General features: G+C 41.8%; 3 protein-coding genes across 4 annotated transcripts in view; 1 reads left to right on the forward strand and 2 right to left on the reverse strand.

Annotated features, from left to right (window-relative positions):
- Positions 1-3,785: 3,785 nt before the first annotated feature.
- Positions 3,786-5,606, forward strand: serf2a (small EDRK-rich factor 2a). Its single transcript, XM_080844089.1, has 3 exons — positions 3,786-3,889; positions 4,784-4,883; positions 5,147-5,606. The coding sequence occupies exons 1-3, from the start codon at positions 3,883-3,885 to the stop codon at positions 5,226-5,228; spliced, it is 189 nt and encodes a 62-aa protein (XP_080700215.1). The 5' UTR covers positions 3,786-3,882; the 3' UTR covers positions 5,229-5,606.
- A 528-nt stretch (positions 5,607-6,134) lies between these two features.
- LOC308368865 (ras and EF-hand domain-containing protein-like) lies at positions 6,135-12,754 on the reverse strand (the record flags this gene model as incomplete). The annotated part of the gene is given in 16 exon segments (XM_080843147.1): positions 6,135-6,301; positions 7,314-7,434; positions 7,437-7,446; positions 8,001-8,114; positions 8,601-8,715; positions 9,009-9,090; positions 9,343-9,484; positions 9,757-9,855; positions 10,063-10,144; positions 10,344-10,414; positions 10,536-10,617; positions 10,918-10,964; positions 11,235-11,339; positions 11,529-11,624; positions 11,821-11,884; positions 12,465-12,754. Coding segments are annotated over 16 exon segments (1,623 nt in total). The 3' UTR covers positions 6,135-6,198.
- Positions 12,755-13,528: 774 nt separating this feature from the next.
- LOC308369479 (semaphorin-4B-like) overlaps positions 13,529-17,700 on the reverse strand; it is an 11,614-nt gene continuing 7,442 nt past the window's right edge. For both annotated transcript variants that reach the window (XM_080843941.1, XM_080843940.1), the window contains exons 13-15: positions 17,493-17,650; positions 15,480-15,568; positions 13,529-15,292 (exon numbers count right to left, since the gene is read on the reverse strand). In XM_080843941.1, the coding sequence (XP_080700067.1) occupies positions 14,559-15,292; positions 15,480-15,568; positions 17,493-17,650 (981 nt within the window). In that variant the 3' untranslated portion in view covers positions 13,529-14,558. The remainder of the gene's footprint in view (positions 15,293-15,479; positions 15,569-17,492; positions 17,651-17,700) is intronic.

The raw sequence follows: 17,700 nt of genomic DNA on the forward strand, positions 1-17,700 counted from the left end.
TGTTCAAAGCGACGTACAAGAGAGAGGCATATAAGCCCCTATAGCAAACTTTACACCGAGTTATTCCCGTGTCATCATGGCACATTTGGCATCACAAGGCTACTCGGCTTACCTAGAAAACGGGGGCTGTAGAGAAACTTATCCGAGGCGTCGGTCAGCAGGGCACGTCAAGGCAGAGAGAGGGCACGTTGTGGATCATGTGACCGACCAAGGTAGATCTAAATTATTATCATTTCGTTAAATGTATTATTATTTTGGGCCGCACAGACGGACTTTTCACACACAAATTAAAAATAAATAATAATAATAAAAAAAAACACTCTGACAAAAGGGCACTTTGGGCATCAAGGGCAAAAGGGGCAGGTGCTCAAGCCCCCTTAGCCCCCCCCCTCTGCACGTGCCTGCTGTTTCACTATAATGCCAGATATCAGCCACATTTCACTTGTAGTATGTAGCCGCCTACCATTGTCAACTACTACAGCAATCAGACTGAGAAAATGTCTTTTTATTGATTTTTGGTGAATATTTAAAAAAACTAAATTTTTCACTTTAATGCCAGATATCAGCCAAATTTCACCTGCTTATGTAACGGAGTTGAATAATCCGTTTAAATGTACAATGAGTTTTGCCATAATTCTGCAGTTGTAGTATATAGTGTTGGTGTTTTGAAGCCACCTTTGGAGGTCTGGTGTACTGCAGGTCTGCAACATATACAGCCGCGGAAAAAATTAAGAGACCACTTCAAAATTATCAGTTTCTCTGGTTTTACTATTTATTGGTATGTGTTAAAGTAAAATGTACATTTTTGTTTTATTCTATAACCTACTGGCAACATTCCTACCAAATTTCAAATAAAAATATTGTCATTTAGATCATTTATTTGCAGAAAAATGACAATTGGTCAAAATAGCAAAAAAGATGCAGTGTCTTCAGATCTCGAATAATGCAAAGAAAACAAGCTCATATTCATTTTTAAACTACACAATACTAATGCTTTAACTTAGGAAGAGTTCAGAAATCAATATTTGGTGGAATAACTTTGATTTAAAATCACAACTCTCATGTGTCTTGGCATGCTCTCCACCAGTCTTTCACATTGCCGTTGGGTGACTTTATGCTACTCCTGGCGCAAGAATTCAAGCAGCTCGGCTTCTTTTCATGGCTTGTGACCATCCATCTTCCTCTTGATCACATTTCAGAGTTTTTTTTATGGGATTCAGGTCTCGAAATTGGGCTGGCCATGACAGGGTCCTGATCTGGTGATACTCCATCCACACCTTTACTGGCCTGGCTGTGTGGCATGGAGCATTGCCCTGCTGGAAAAAACACTTCTCAGAGTTGGGAACATTGTCAGAGCAAAAGGAAGCAAGTTTTTCTTCCGGGACAACGTTGTACTTTGCCTGGCTGAGGTTTGTAAAAGACCATAAGGATTGAACCAAAGCCGACTGGAGGGTCTCCTAGTTCGTCTTCTCTGATGAGTCCAATTTTCAGCTTTGCCCAACACATGGTCGTCTGATGGTTAGACGGAGACCTGGAGAGGCCTACAAGCCACAGAGTCTTGCACCTACTGTGAAATTGGACTCATCAGAGAAGACGAACTGGGAGACCCTCCAGTCGGCTTTGGTTCAATCCTTATGGTCTTTTACAAACCTCAGCCAGGCAAAGTACAACGTTGTCCCGGAAGAAAAACTTGCTTCCTTTTGCTCTGACAATGTTCCCCAACTCTGAGAAGTGTTTTTTCCAGCAGGGCAATGCTCCATGCCACACAGCCAGGCCAGTAAAGGTGTGGATGGAGTATCACCAGATCAGGACCCTGTCATGGCCAGCCCAATTTCGAGACCTGAATCCCATAAAAAAAACTCTGAAATGTGATCAAGAGGAAGATGGATGGTCACAAGCCATGAAAAGAAGCCAAGCTGCTTGAATTCTTGCGCCAGGAGTAGCATAAAGTCACCCAAAGGCAATGTGAAAGACTGGTGGAGAGCATGCCAAGACACATGAAAGTTGTGATTTTAAATCAAGGTTATTCCACCAAATATTGATTTCTGAACTCTTCCTAAGTTAAAGCATTAGTATTGTGTAGTTTAAAAATGAATATGAGCTTGTTTTCTTTGCATTATTCGAGATCTGAAGACACTGCATCTTTTTTGCTATTTTGACCAATTGTCATTTTTCTGCAAATAAATGATCTAAATGACAATATTTTTATTTGAAATTTGGTAGGAATGTTGCCAGTAGGTTATAGAATAAAACAAAAATGTACATTTTACTTTAACACATACCAATAAATAGTAAAACCAGAGAAACTGATAATTTTGAAGTGGTCTCTTAATTTTTTCCGCGGCTGTATGTATGTAGTTACCGTAAGCAGGCAGAATAGTTTTGCTTGTCTGAGATCCCGAGTACACCTACGAACTGTATGTCTGTTTCATTCAGGAAATAAAGAACCAGTTATTGAAGAGTTCGTCAGTCCTCATTTGACCACCGTCACACTTACCATTGGTAACTACTACAGCAATCAGATTGAGAAAATGTCTTTTGGTTGAGTTTTGGTGCATATTTTAAACATTCAAATGCATACTGTTTCACTATAATGCCAGATATCAGCAACATTTCACCTGTAGTAAGTAACTGCATACCATTGGCAACTACTACAGCAATCCGAATGAAAAAATATATTTTTATTGATTTTTGGTAAATATTTAAAAAAAAACTCTATTTCATACCGTTTCAGTATTATGCCAGATATGAGCAAAATGTCACATGCAGTAAGTAGCTGCCTACCATTGGCAACTACTACAGCAATCAGAATGAAAAAATATCTTTTTGTTGATTTTTGGTGAATATTTTAAACATTCAAATGTATATTGCTTCACTACGATGGCGGATATAAATAAAATGTCACCTGTAGTAAGTAAACGCCTATTATTGGCAACTACTACAGCAATCGGAATGAGAAAATATCTTTCGGTTGGGTTTTGGTGCATATTTTAAATATTTAAATGCATGCTGTTTCACTATGATGGCAGATATGAGGAAGATTTTACCTGTAGTATGTAGTTGCCTACCACTGGCAACTACTACAGCAATCAAAATGAGAATAAATATGCAATCAGAATGCGAACACGTCTTTCGAAAACGAATATCTGTCGAATATCGAACGTCCGGCTAACTTATTACCGCTCAAAGAAAGGTACACACTCGTTTTTGTTGTTAACCTAGCCTATGTGCACAAACGGATAACGTCATACTTTCGAGTAGTTTTGCTTGATATATTACTGTATGAAGTAAGTTAGGGCAAGCCAAACGTATGCTTGCTCATTACCTTCTATGATGTTGAAAAGCTGATAAAGGGGACTGTGGAAGAACTTGCGTGAGAAAAGGTATATCGCAGGTTTACCAAGACATTTCTGTTGTTGTGTGCTTCCTGGTATCGTTGTTATAGCAACGCAGGAGCGGAGAAGGAGATATTTACGTTGATTATGCATTGTTGTAATTTTTTGAAAGATCTATGTTTAACGAAGAAATAGTACGAGGAAGGGGAAAGAGGAAAGCTTCGTGCAATAGCTGGTTGCTGACAGGTATTCTTAAAATGGTAAAAGTGCGTTGTTCTCAGAAAGAAATACACTTTTTCCAGGGTCATGTGTATCAGGAGACGACAAATTATGTAGCCTACGACATCTTTATCATGCTCAGAAAAAGAATACAGCATCAGAGACTGTTAAATACAGAGGATCTTCGCCACCACCAGTCTGACGTAAGCACGCAGCTCGACGAGATCTCAACGACTGACGAGACTTCCTTGATCGCTGGAAGTGGGGAGGTGGTCCTCGGCTGTTGGTCTGAGCATATTTGGACTTAGAGAAACCTTCGACAATTAGTATGACGAGTATGTATCACATTTTCTTTAGCATGTATAAGTTATTGTACGAAAACAATGTTCGCAAGAAAACAGCGTATCTGAAACGAAAAACATTATGCTAGTTGGCTTGCTAAATAACGTCCTGGCATCCTTGTTTTCCATAGCGTGAAAGGCAGCTAACCTAGCTCGAGGAGATGGCTAGCATAGGATAGCTAGCCAGCTGGGTTACCCATACAGAGTAAAAAAAGAATATACCGTGAAAACGGGTTACTTAACGTTAGCGATAGCTATCTAGCTATATATAGCCAGACAGATAGGCTAACATTGTTCGGCACTAGCCAATAGACAATGTTACATTTTCACGTAACTTTGGTAACATTTTGCGTTGGCACCTTTATTCAGTAATGTTCGCCCTTGAATTAATCTTTGTTATAACCCTATGGCTTTTACTAAATCAGATACATGCAAAGCAAGCATGCTAACTACCATCAAGAATAGCTACCGTTAGCTCTTACTTATTTCATTATACATAATCCGGGACGGCAGTGTGGTAGAAATTAATTGAATACTTTTAAAAGTTTTTTTTAAACTAATTCAATAGAGTGAACTCCGATTGCGTTATCACGTCAAGGAAACGTTTTGTTGATCGTTGAGGTTTGTTTTTGTCGTGGACGTGCTCTCTGGCGCCCCCACTGCCACGTTGGCTCTTGATCTTGAGCTCCGTGGTGAATAATATGCAGGCCTGTTGTGCTTTGACATGCGCATTCATTAAATAATCTGTCGGATCATGAATAGGAACTGAATGTTGTTATATATGTTGCAGAAATGCAAACGGACTTATTCACCATACGAAGCACACAATTTGTTTGGTCATAATGTTATCATGAAGATTTGATATAACTTTCAATGATGGCTTTTCAGGGGGAAACCAGCGTGAGCTTGCCCGCGCTAAAAATGCCAAAAAGAATGATAAGGGAAAGAAGCCGGATGACGGCCTATCTGCAGCTGCCCGCAAGCTAAGGTATCACTGTCATTCAAACACACACACACACACACACACACACACGCAGAGGTTGTTGTCTCACAATACAACTCAACCAATAATATATATATAGATGAAATGTACAAATTATGACACCCACACAAGCGCTCTTTATCATATAAACAAATATATATTTTTGTAATGCACGTACTCCCCTGCATCTGCTTTGTAAACAGCACTATTCTGACCAGCATCTGCTCTAAATACAGCACTATTCTGACCAGTGTATCTTCTGTTCTCAGAGATGCAGAGATAATGCAGCAGAAGCAGAAGAAGGCTGGCAAGCCAGGAGATGACAAACCGGCAGATGACAAACCGAAATAGCTGTGACGGGCAGGACGGAGCAGCCAAAAACCCTCAGTTAATGGGAAAAATGACCCCTTCAGTCTGAAACTCTTTCCGTCACAACAATGGATTTGCCCATCATGTCCCAGCTCTATAAGAGTAGGCTAAATCATGTGTAATTCAACACAAGGCTTGGCCCATCAATATTTCTCCACCCTCTGGTTGACCAAAGGAAACACTTTTTTTTTCCTTTTCCTTCCTTTTTGCGTCGTTAATCAGTCATCTACTTTTGCCAGTGGATCCTTTGAACAAAATACTGGTGGCAAATCTTAACAAGGAAAACTGGATCCACAGTGCAGGTTTTTTTTTTGTATCAATATGTATCCAGTCGAATAAAGTATAGGCTTTTTAAATGCAGATCTCACTGTTCACTTCATTGTTTACCTGTGTCATCTTAATATCTCAAGTGTAGCATGGATAATAGTTTATTAGAAAAGTTGAGGCATTATAAAGGAGACAAGACATTTTTGTTTTAAAAACAACAAAAATCACCAACAACGTGTACATTTCTACAGGTGTGCTTTTGTGCTGTGTAAGTGGCTGGGCCTTATTACAAGACTACCTATGTTAAAAAAAACAACAACGTATACATTACTACAGGTGTGCTTTTGTGCTGTGTAAGTGGCTGGGCATAGGCTGAAGCATGTCCAGTATGGTGAGGTCAGGCCTAGGCTGAAGCATGTCCAGTATGGTGAGGTCAGGCCTAGGCTGAAGCATATCCAGTATGGTGAGGTCAGGCCTAGGCTGAAGCATATCCAGTATGGTGAGGTCAGGCCTAGGCTGAAGCATATCCAGTATGGTGAGGTCAGGCCTAGGCTGAAGCATATCCAGTATGGTGAGGTCAGGCCTAGGCTGAAGCATATCCAGTATGGTGAGGTCAGGCCTAGGCTGAAGCATATCCAGTATGGTGAGGTCAGGCCTAGGCTGAAGCATATCTAGTATGGTGAGGTCAGGACAAGGCCCAGCAGCAGTTGCCTGCAGTAGAATCTCTGTCCTCAAGACTGGTCAGCTGCAGAGTGGAGTTAGTGCGCACATCTACCTTCTTCACCTCCCTAAAAATACACACACACCCATTCATGGATAGTTTACAAAAGTAATGATTTGTTCTGAAACCGTACAGTAATTGTGTGGAAGAGTTTCTCATTCTCTTGGAACAATTTTATGTGACGTCATTATTTGGCTATCTGTGAAAGAATAAAGGTGAAAATATATTCCCCCTAAAACCATGACCAGGGATCTTGGTGGGGGTTCATCTCTGTACAGAGTGGACCATGAGTGTGTGGTAAAGCTATGATTGCAAACTTTACAGGGTTCCCACTCGAAGTCAAATATAAAATTCCATGATTTTCCATGACTTTCCAGACCCAAAAAACAGAATTTCCATGACCACTTCCGTAAAAAGAAATGTTAAAAAGTTTTTAAAAGTGTGAAAACTGAAGATTATATTCACCCCTAGAGCTGTTCTTTGTCTATACGAAGCTTTACACAACCAGATATGTAAAACTTAACTGTAAATGTCAAAAACAACCACCCTTCTTGGCTGAAATTTGAGATTTGCCAAACAAAACCAATGCCAATATTTGTAACTGACACCACCAACGTCACCACTGAAGCACTGTCGAAGCGTTCATGAACACACCAGACTGTATAGCTGGCTAAACACCAGACCGTATAGCTGGCTAAAAAAGACAACAGTCCATGATTGGTGGTTTGCTAACATCAACTTTTAAATTGATGTTCATCAGACCACTAACATTACTGTGCATATTCCGTCAGATTTGCAAAGCGTATGAAACAAAGTTGTACACAAAACTAAAAAGTAAAGCAACAAAATGCACACGAGTTTTGCTTCTACACAACTGTTAAGAAAATTCCATGATATTCCAGGACTGTGCATGCAAAATGGTAAAATTCCATGACTTTCCAGGTCTGGAAAAACTTTTATGAAATTCCATGATATTCCAGAAATTCCATGACCCGTGGGAACCCTGAGTAAGTGTAGGCTGATAATCATGGATAATTATATCCCTAGAGTGCATCATTGTGTAGGCTGGTGGGTCTTACCTTGCTAGGTGCAACACAGCCTCCACGACACTGGTTCCATCTTTGGCACTGGTCTCAAAGAAGAGGGCTCCGCTTGTCTGAAGCATACCAAAACCATTACTCTTTTGCATGACTTTATTTACCAACTTAAAGGCTGAGTAAAACACATTGGTGAATGTTAGTGATAATGACACTCAGCAGCCAAATAAGGTCAATGTCCACTACCCTGTGACCCTTTCCTCCTCTGTCGTTTCCCTGCTCATGCGCTGCCCTGACTTCAACGCATTGATCATAGTCCTAATTGATTGGGTGTCGTATTGGACTGACAGAATAAACCATAGCTCACTGGATCCTTTGCATCCCCCTATTTAGATTGGGGAAGTCAAATTTGCCCTCCAAGGCCTGTTAGACTGTTTTAGGTAGTCTGACATTTCGTTGATATTTTTGTATATTTCACTTAACTAAAAACAGTGATGCAAAAGTGCCATATATGATTATATTCTAGAAAAAAACATGACTAAAAGGAATGTAGTAAATTATTGTTACAAAAACCTACTTTCAAAGAAACACCATTTTTTAAATGACCAAAGACAAGACAATTTAGCAAAGAATAATTTGACCCTTCTCTCCTCTGTGAATCATTTAAAAAAAGTATTCAGAATTAGCTCAGGTTTTCCCAGTCGCTTTCAGAAGCTAATGCAGTCTTACCGTAGCCAGACGCATCCCACAGGCCGAGCTCACACACAGATTGTTCGACACTCCACCTCGCAGGTCTACCTTGTTCCCCACCAGACAGATGGGCACAGAGGTACCCGTGTAAGCCTGAAGGGGAGGAACAGAAACACCTGTAACTGTCACTCTAAATGTCTGGTCTAATCCATGAAAGTGTGCTGCACGACATATTTTTTTTTAATGTGTGTGCATAGACGGCTTTTGCTACACCGTTTAAATTGGACACATTTTCAAAGGACATTTCACTAACTATGCCTGATGTGTGAAAATGTCTCATTATTCAGTCCCTTTGTTGATATGAAGAGGGAGAAAACCTCTGATTTACCTACTGTTTAGATTCTCACATTTAGGTGGTTGACACACAAATAGAGGGTCCTTCTACTGTATATTCCGGACATCCCTAGACTCAGATATTCATTCAGATCAGCTCCATGATCAATACCTCACCGTTTTTAATCCACTGGTAAATCAATATCTCCTCTGAAATCTATACTATGCCCAAATTCAATCCCCCCCCCCCCCCCCTTTTTTGTTTCAATAGCTGATTTCAAACCAGTGTGAGATAACGGTCATTACCTCAATCTGCTCTAACCAGTGAGGGATGTTGAGGAAGCTCTTTTCAGAGGTGATGTCATACAGCAGTAGAATTCCATGGGCCTTCCGGAAGTAGGATCTAGAAATACTATGAAACCTACAAAGACAAAAAAAAGTTACAACTCAACACAAACTGTTTACAGTCACTTCCACAGAACAACTGTGTTTAGAGAGAGAGAGAATCTATAATGTACACAGTGTACATTATAGATTCCCCAAGACAGGAAAGCATTACAAGGGAGTGAGTTTGGGGTCTGTTAAACAGACAAACCATCCTTCTTTACTCTCCAATACATATTTTTGCTATCCATCTTCTTTCATGTGCGTTGACCAAGCCTATTGGCATAGTCATTGAGCCTTTCTAGAGGTAGCCACAGTTGTTGCACATACCTTTCCTGGCCTGCAGTATCCCATATCTGCAAAGCCATCCTCTTTCCATCCACAAGCATACGTTTCATCTTGCAGTCAACTCCTTAAGGGGGAGTGAGATAGAAAGAGAAAGGATGATGATTATAATAAATGTAACAATACGAAATGCCTGGCATTATAGATGACTAGCAAGATGTTTGCTATACCCAGGAGATAATATGGATTTCCAAAATCTTCCTTGTCAACTTCAATGGTGCCGAATGAGAACTATTAGCATGCAAGGTCTTTGAAGAAGCTTGACACGTAGCCAAGAGATGTGTGTGTCTATGTATGTATCCTTGTGTAATTGTCTCACCCACGGTAGACTGCATGTCCTCTTTGAACTGATGTTGGCAGAGGCGTAGCAGAAAGCTGGACTTCCCAGAGCCCACATCTCCTGCCAGGATCAACCGGTACATGGGCCCACTCTTCTCCTCACCATACAACAGACCTGCTGGCTAGACTCCACACACACACACACACACACACACACACACACACTTAGCACAGTTAGCACAGTTTTATTTTTATTTTATGTGTGCATTAACTGAACAACAGGGTCTGTGAGAATAATAATAAAATGTGATAAATCACTTCTGTCCTAAAAAAAATTGTAAAAATAGTTTTAGTCTTCCCATGTATCCTCCTGTCAGGAAATTGTAACTAGTATCAAATGGGAAGACCGACAGACACGGCGTGCATAGACAGTCTGAGCTAAATTTAGTCCCACCTGGATTAGATCACTGTGTAGAGATTTACGTTGGCACAGCACACCAGAACTGCTAGAGGAAGATTCATAACTGAGTCCCTCTGAGGAAGTGTGCGGGTCCTGGATGACATTCATTCAAGTTATCAAGTGAACATGAGGTGGGCAAACATGCAGATGTCTTTATCCAAATAGACTTACGGCACAGGTGAAGTACACATCTTATCAGTGTTTGTGCTACCCTCAGAATGGGAACAATCAAATTTGTGTTGCTCGTGCCTTGCCCAACCGATTCAGCTACGGAAATAAACACAGGCTGAGTGTACATACTGTTGTGTCCTCATCGGATTCCTGGGTAAAATCTCTGTCGCTCTCGTTTACATCCAGCAAAGACTCGCTGTCTGACAGGCCACTGAGGGAAAGGAGGAGAGCAATAAAAGAGATCACTAAGAGAATGATTTACCGGAGGAAGGAGTCGTCGTACACAATGCCAGAGAGTGTGTTAGTGATGAGAAGCACACATCCGAATTGAGCACACAAATGTGGCATTATACAAGTTAAGAGCAATTCAGACTTAACACAGATCCAGCTGAAACAATAAGAAACCTCACCTGCATAAGAACAAAATCCGTTTTCGAGTGGGCATCATACTTCCAGGGATGTTTTCACGTCTCTTTGATGACTATAGGAAAATAAACTAATTTACATTCACATATTATATGGTGCCACTATGCTTCCAGCTTCCATTTGCATGGAACCATCAGCACATCTTATATTTGAAACGTTTTGGGGGAAAACACTACCATTCTACAATTAGACCAAAGACCCATGGGGACATTCTCCTCCCGAGACATCACTCCAAGGGGTGTTCTCCTACCCATGATCCTGTCACAGATACACAGAGAGAGAGACAGAGATACAGAGAGAGACAGAGAAAGAAAGGGAGGTATGTTGATTCAGATGAGGTGATGAGTGGGTAAATGGGAGAAGAACCAGGCAGGGAACTGTTGTCCTTGACCATGTGTGAACGTAAATGTAAGTGTTGTGTTGTCCTTGACCATGAGTGAATGTAAATGCTGTGGTGTGATGTCTTTGTCAATATGTGAATGTAAATGTTGTGTTGTCCTTGACCATGAGTAAATGTATGCTTGTGATAGCATGAGACCGGGCCGTGCAAGGTCTTACTGTCCAGTCGGAGGTTTTGGAGACAGTCTTTCTTTAATCTCAGCGTTCTCCCTGGTGAACAAAAACACACCATCAAGCCAGGGTGACCACACAGGTAGTGTTTAGTAAACATAATTTCTCTAAACATATCCCACTATTTCGGAAATATTGAGAAGACTCTTTGCTAATAAGGTCTTGTGGGTCGGTTTGGGCAAGTTTGTGACCTTCAAACCACCACCATGCACGAGGGGCTGCTGACACTGATTTCATCATGAGGTTAAAACTTATCATTTGACCCATCGCACAGAAACCAGACTATGACACTAAAAAGAGGAAACTTGCTGTGCCATGAACTCCTGCTTGAGCTTGTGCAGCTGGGTCTGTATGCGGGTGACCTCGGCCTGCGCCTTCAACAACAAGTCAGTCGTCAGATGCTCATTCTCCTGAGATAAACAAGGGGTCAGACAGAGAGCAACTGATAAAGGCATGTGCAGGAGATCCATCACAATAAAAAGCCCCGGATGTTATCCATGGACAAGAACAAAGTGAAGTCGAGGTGGACAAAGAGTAGTGTGGCTCTACTGCTACGCAACTTGGGTGAGATGAAAGTTGTACACTGAAGCCAGCCATACCTGTCTGAGGGCATTTATTTCAGCACGTGAATCTGCCAGTTCCCTCACATGCTTGCCTTTCAGAAAAGCCAAGCAGGTTTCCAGCTGTTGCTTCCCCTATAAAGAGCGCGCACACACATTTATACAACAGGGCAACAACACATATGTAATTTAGCCTGGCATAATGTTGTCCTTTCTACACAGTCCATGCCAGTTAAAGATTATGTTACCAACATTTTTAGAATAATACTCAATTGTGTTTTGAGGAAGCTTCGCAATCTTTGCCTCTAGAAAGCCATCAGTGTTCACTAACCTCCTCCTGCGCTTTAAGGAATGCCTCCAGATCAGTCATCTGACCAGATTTCATTTCTTTGTACCTATCAGCAGACAAAGATGCATCTTAAACAGCATCAAGAGCACCACATCTAAAATCCCACAGATGAAACACTTATTTTGTGTGCATAAATGATACATATTACAACAGAGCAAAAAAATAAAAAAAAGAACATCAGAGGAAACCTAGTCTTCATGCTTGGATAGCTCAGCTGCCTAATATCCTTTGATTCTAATCAATTTCCATCACTCCTCTCCATTATGACATTAGGGTCATACACTGCTATTTCTGTCGTTGCAGTTAGGCCTATTAAAAGCTTCTGAACAACATTAGCAGCTCTGAACTGAATTTAATGACACAACCCACCTGGTGATAGAAAATGAATTAACTTGAGTGTATGAACAATTAGTCATGGTTAACTCCTTGGGTCATGAGACACAGTGGAGATGAGACCTGTATGTTTGGTGTACAATTAGCCATCTTAATTTCCTTTGCACTATCAACAAAACTGTTTCAGTGAGTAAAACACACTTTCCTTGCCCATCTCTGACTCACTCACATATTGCCTCTCGCTTGACTCAACTCTCAGCACGAACAAGAGTTTACTAGGATGATATACACACCATCGCAAAATGCCTCCGTCACAATCCAGCGAATCCTTCCATTCTTTCAAATTAACCAGGCGACAGCTCTTGGGCCTGATGTTCACCGAACTGAAACCCTCGTTTACCTCATCTGAAATGTTTGTAGCATGCGCCAACCCAGCCTCCTCGGCCTTGTGACTGTAGAGCAAAAACCGGTCTTCGGTGTTCAGGTGTTTTAACAAAGAGCAAACATCGTCGACATTGTTTAAAAGCTCCGATTCGTTCTTCACCTCACTCGCAGACAGACGTCGCCGATGCGTGTTGCTCATGATTTTTGTGCAATTAATGTAAAATTATAGTGAGTGAAATAGTGAGAACTTTGAAACATAACACCCCTACAAAACAGTGCAAATATTTAAAAGAGCACTTGGTTATGACTGATCACTGGCTAACGCAGGTGCTCCAACTTCTGACACACTTCTTCAACGCGTCATCATTTGGTTTTGCTGGAGTGTTTGTATAGCCTAGGCCGCGCGATACTGCAATCCTTGATTGATAACTGCAATCCTATTCTAATAGCAGTTATTGCATTTTTTTTCCCAAAGAGATAAACTGTTCTTATAAAGTAGTCTTTCTATTATAGTTCCAGACTCACTGCTCTGTAAAGTGCAAACATTCAAAATATTTAATTAATTTGCTCAGGTATTCACAGATCTAATCATGCCATGTAATTTCCTTATGAATATTCTTCGAAAAGCAGCCTTTCAAGAGTTGAAGCATGTCGAATGGAGGCTTGACAACCGCGTAAGTCTCTGTCAGATTGACAGACTTCTAAGACTTCACAAAACCAAGATGATCTCTGCTCATTTATGAAGAGGATCATATAAAATTCAAACCTGTCTGGAAACCGGGACCTGAATGTAATACTGACCCTTTCAATACACACTGGGTACACATTCACAGCTGTACCTCTCATCAGAACAGAAGTCTTCACTCCACCATGAAGATATAAAAAAGGACTCGACTACAGTTAGGAAAATATATTCCAAAACATTTTCATTGGATGTCAGGAACCAAATAAAGTGCAGTTATGAACAGTGGAGAACAAGGAACAGTATGATGTCAGTATGGCTCTGAATTTACGATACAATTCACACAAACACACTTTTTTCATTCAATTAGTCAAATTATGCACCACGACTGTGTGTGTAGGTGAGTCTGCATATTAGTCTCTAGATGAGAGAGTGAGAGAGGAAAGAGGCCAGGATGGAGAGCAGGACCAAGAAAAAGAAAAATACTGTTGGGAACAGCTACAGAAAACTGTATTTACTTACGACCACAGTATACACCAGATTCACAAATTAGTAATACTCAATGGTCATTTCGCCTTACTTACAGAAGATTTCTAATTTTCAATGAAAACAATTCTCTAAAACACACAACCAAGCTCAGCATCACCTGTAGCCTATCCTTTGTCTTCAGTGCAGGGACTGTGAACATATATAAAAACTACTTTCAAAGACTTAATCTGTGAGCATCACATTAAAATGAACAGCTTGATATACTTAGTACACATACATTCAGTGGAAAGTCACAAGGTCCCTGCCAGAGGCCAGTGCAAATGATTACAAACAGAACATTGTGCTATATATTCAACAGTCTCACAAGGTAATACCAAGATAATATGGAAGTCATATATTACATCACAGAATGTGTGCTTTTTGTGTTTAAGATGCACTTCAGGTCAGGGCAGGTCAGATCTAACTGGTGTTAGATCCTCTATGGTTAGAAAGCTGAGGAAGATACCTGTGGCCTCTGATACATTAGACTGGTCATTGAAAAGCTCAGCCACAGCTGTGTGAGCACATTACAGTACAACTTAGAGAAGTAGTGATGTCCAGTCTCTGAACACTACCCTTACGCTGTGTTTTAGAAGTATCAGGGTTTTGCTTAGAGTAAAATGACGAGGTAAAACCACACAGGTGAACACATAAGTTATATGTGGTGGTAAAGCCTAATACTTTTCATTGCAGAGCAGTATTTCTGTGTCTGAATCTCACCTTCACGTAGACTGTGTGTGAATATGTGTGTGTGCCTGTCTGTGTGTGTGTGTGTGTTTGAGTGTGTGTGTGTCTACACTATGGAGTCTCTAATCTCAGAGCCCAGTCTGACACGAGGCCTTGGGCAGATGGGAGAGCTGTCTCCGTGATCCTGTTTTTCACACACGTGTGTGTTCTCCAGGTGTGTGTGTGGCTGTGGGTGTTTGTGTGAGAGAGAGTGGGTGTGCGTGCAGTAGTTCTCCTCCAGGGTCTGATAGCCCTTGAGTTCAGATGGAGTGGTTGGGAGAGAGCACCCATTCAGAGGCAAACTCTCATCTGGTTTACCCACAATCCTCGGCTTTGGTTGCTGTGTGGGCGGCACTCTCGCACGGCCGTATAACACACACACACCAAAGCACAGCACACACACACACAGGAGCACACATACGGCAATCAGCTCTGCCCGGTAAGTCCTGGCAGTCGACCATGGGGAGCGAGACCGGTCGGGCACGATGACTGACTCCTCCTCCAAGGGGTGTGGTGCTCCTGGTTGACCAATAGAAGTGGGTCTCTGGACTCGTGGTTCCGCCCTCACACAGTAATTGGCCAGGAGTTGCTGGTAGCCTCGTTCCTCTGCCCAGCAGGAGTAGAGTCTCTCGACCCCCTCTATGCCCCCGACCACCAACCCACCCTCTGGGCCAGGAAACAGGAAGTGATGCGTGCTGGGGCTGTATGACCACGTCCTGTGTGCGTGGTTAGAGCGAAGCTTGCAAGGAAGAACTCGAAAGGTGTTGGCAGGTACCACAACCACCTGACATGCAGATATGCCTGTAAAATTAGACACACACACACACACACACACACACACACACACAAAATCGATGTTAATGTTACAAATAGGTTTGTCTTTGCGTGTCAGTGTGTGTGTATGTGTATGTTTGTGTGTGTGTGTGTGTGTGTGTATGTGTGTGTGTGTGTGTGTGTGTGTGTGTGTGTGTGTGTATGTAAAACTCACCTGGGTGCTGTGACTTCACAGAGCGTGGGCTGGGAGTGGTCTTACACAATGAGGATGGGTCTGCATCTTCAATGTCCTGCTGCCATTGGCTGGGAAGGGAAGAGCGAGGGAGGTGTGAGAAATGCATGCATAGAATCTTAAGGATCAGGGGCCGTATTCACAAAGAATCTTAGGGCTAAAAGTAGCTCATAAGTGGCGAATTTAGGAGAAACTCCTAAAAATAATGGGCGTGTCAGTCTTAAATGTAGGACTCCTAATTTTTTTTACTAAGAGCAATTCACAAAATATTTTATCCCTAAAAGTAGCACCTAAGTCTAGGACAGCTTAAAACTCCTCATGAGGACTCCTAAATCACTAAGACCTATTCACAAAATATCGTAAGATGGCTGCAGCCGACTTGGAATTGATAAAAGACATTGCTTAAACCGTGAAGGTATTAATATTGTCGTAGAATTAGCGCGGGATGCAATGACGCCTTTAAACAACGATGTGTCCCGAAGTAAAATGTTTGGAAACATAAAGATAACCTATTTGGCTTCGGGAAAACGCAAATGATGACACTGGGAATCATCAGTCAGCCGTTTAATTCATCAAACTATCAACGCACTGTAGACCCCACATCATCCAACAGTTTATCCAGTTGCCTTTGGACAATCGCCAATTACACAAGATCAAAGTAAATTCCATGGCGATCGCAGGAATGTCCAGTGACGGGACACACTATTACAATAATTCGTCCACCGTGGCCTGGATGTACCGATGACTCGTGCATTTCAACGCAGAGCGGTCGCAGGTTTTTGAGAACTTACCAGCTGGATGCCGCTGGGGTGACAGTGGCTATTGGTCCTGGGACCAGTAGGCTTTCGCCTAGGCTACGGTTCACGTTTGTTTCGCTTTGATCAATTAAGATTGGAGGGCTTGAAGGTCCGTATGTGCTGATATTTGAAGTGGTCAAGGGCTGGAAATATAATATCCTAACAGTTTGCTGGGTGCTTTAATTATTACTGCCTTGATTACATGCAATTGCCATATTTTATATTGATCGCTTTATATTTCTCTTAACGTGCTAAGTGTCATTCCCGTTGGATGCACAAACTTGTCATCATGCGTGTGCATTCTGCTAACTGCACTGTCCATAACTATTTAATATGACTTAATTTGAAGCCTAGGTTATTCTCTTATTTTCAGTCAATATAGTGGGATTGTTAGAGAGACGTCACGAATGAGTTTTTAATGAGAGAGCCTGTCAACAACCAATCACCGTCCTCACCCCTTCTAAACTCGTGCATGAGAAGCGACGTCATCCATAGCAACGGAGTTTTTATCTTAAGCTTAGGAGTTGGTATTATCCTTAGTATGAGTAGGTCTCAGAGCCGTTGTGAATCACTTTTAAGAAATTACTCCTACGTAAAAGGTTTTAGCGCGAGTTAGGAGCACTCCTAGTGGTAAGATAAAAGGCTTTGTGAATACGGCCCCAGATGTATGTATCTATGTCTCTGTTTGTGTATGTGTGTCTCTGTTTGTGTATGTGTGTCTGTGTGTCTCTGTGTGTGTATGTGTGTCTCTGTGTGTGTATGTGTGTCTCTGTTTGTGTATGTGTGTCTCTGTTTGTGTATGTGTGTCTCTGTGTGTGTAACTATGTCTCTGTGTATGCGTGTCTCTGTTTGTGTATGTGTGTCTCTGTTTGTGTATGTGTGTCTCTGTGTGTGTATGTGTGTCTGTGTGTGTGTATGTGTTTCTGTGTGTGTGTATGTGTTTCTCTGTGTGTGTAACTATGTCTCTGTGTGTGTAACTATGTCTCTGTGTATGCGTGTCTCTGTTTGTGTATGTGTGTCTCTGTTTGTGTATGTGTGTCTCTGTTTGTGTATGTGTGTCTGTGTGTGTGTATGTGTGTCTCTGTGTGTGTATGTGTGTCTGTGTGTGTCTATGTGTTTCTCTGTGTGTGTAACTATGTCTCTGTTTGTGTATGCGTGTCTCTGTTTGTGTATCTATGCCTATGCATGTGCGGCTCACCTCTGTGGAGGAGTGTGCGTGAGGTCAGCGCAGCGTGTTCCGGCCCAGGCGCAATAGGGATCGCGCGCTAACACACACTCCCCGCAGCTCAGGTGAGATGAGCAGTTACTTACACTCAGCTGCAGCACGCCAGAGTACGAAGACACAAACAACACACCCTACACACACACAGACATAAGGGAAAAGTCAGAAATAATACATGCATACA

This window comes from Sprattus sprattus (assembly GCF_963457725.1).
Source record: "Sprattus sprattus genome assembly, chromosome: 8".
Lineage (NCBI taxonomy): Eukaryota > Metazoa > Chordata > Actinopteri > Clupeiformes > Clupeidae > Sprattus > Sprattus sprattus.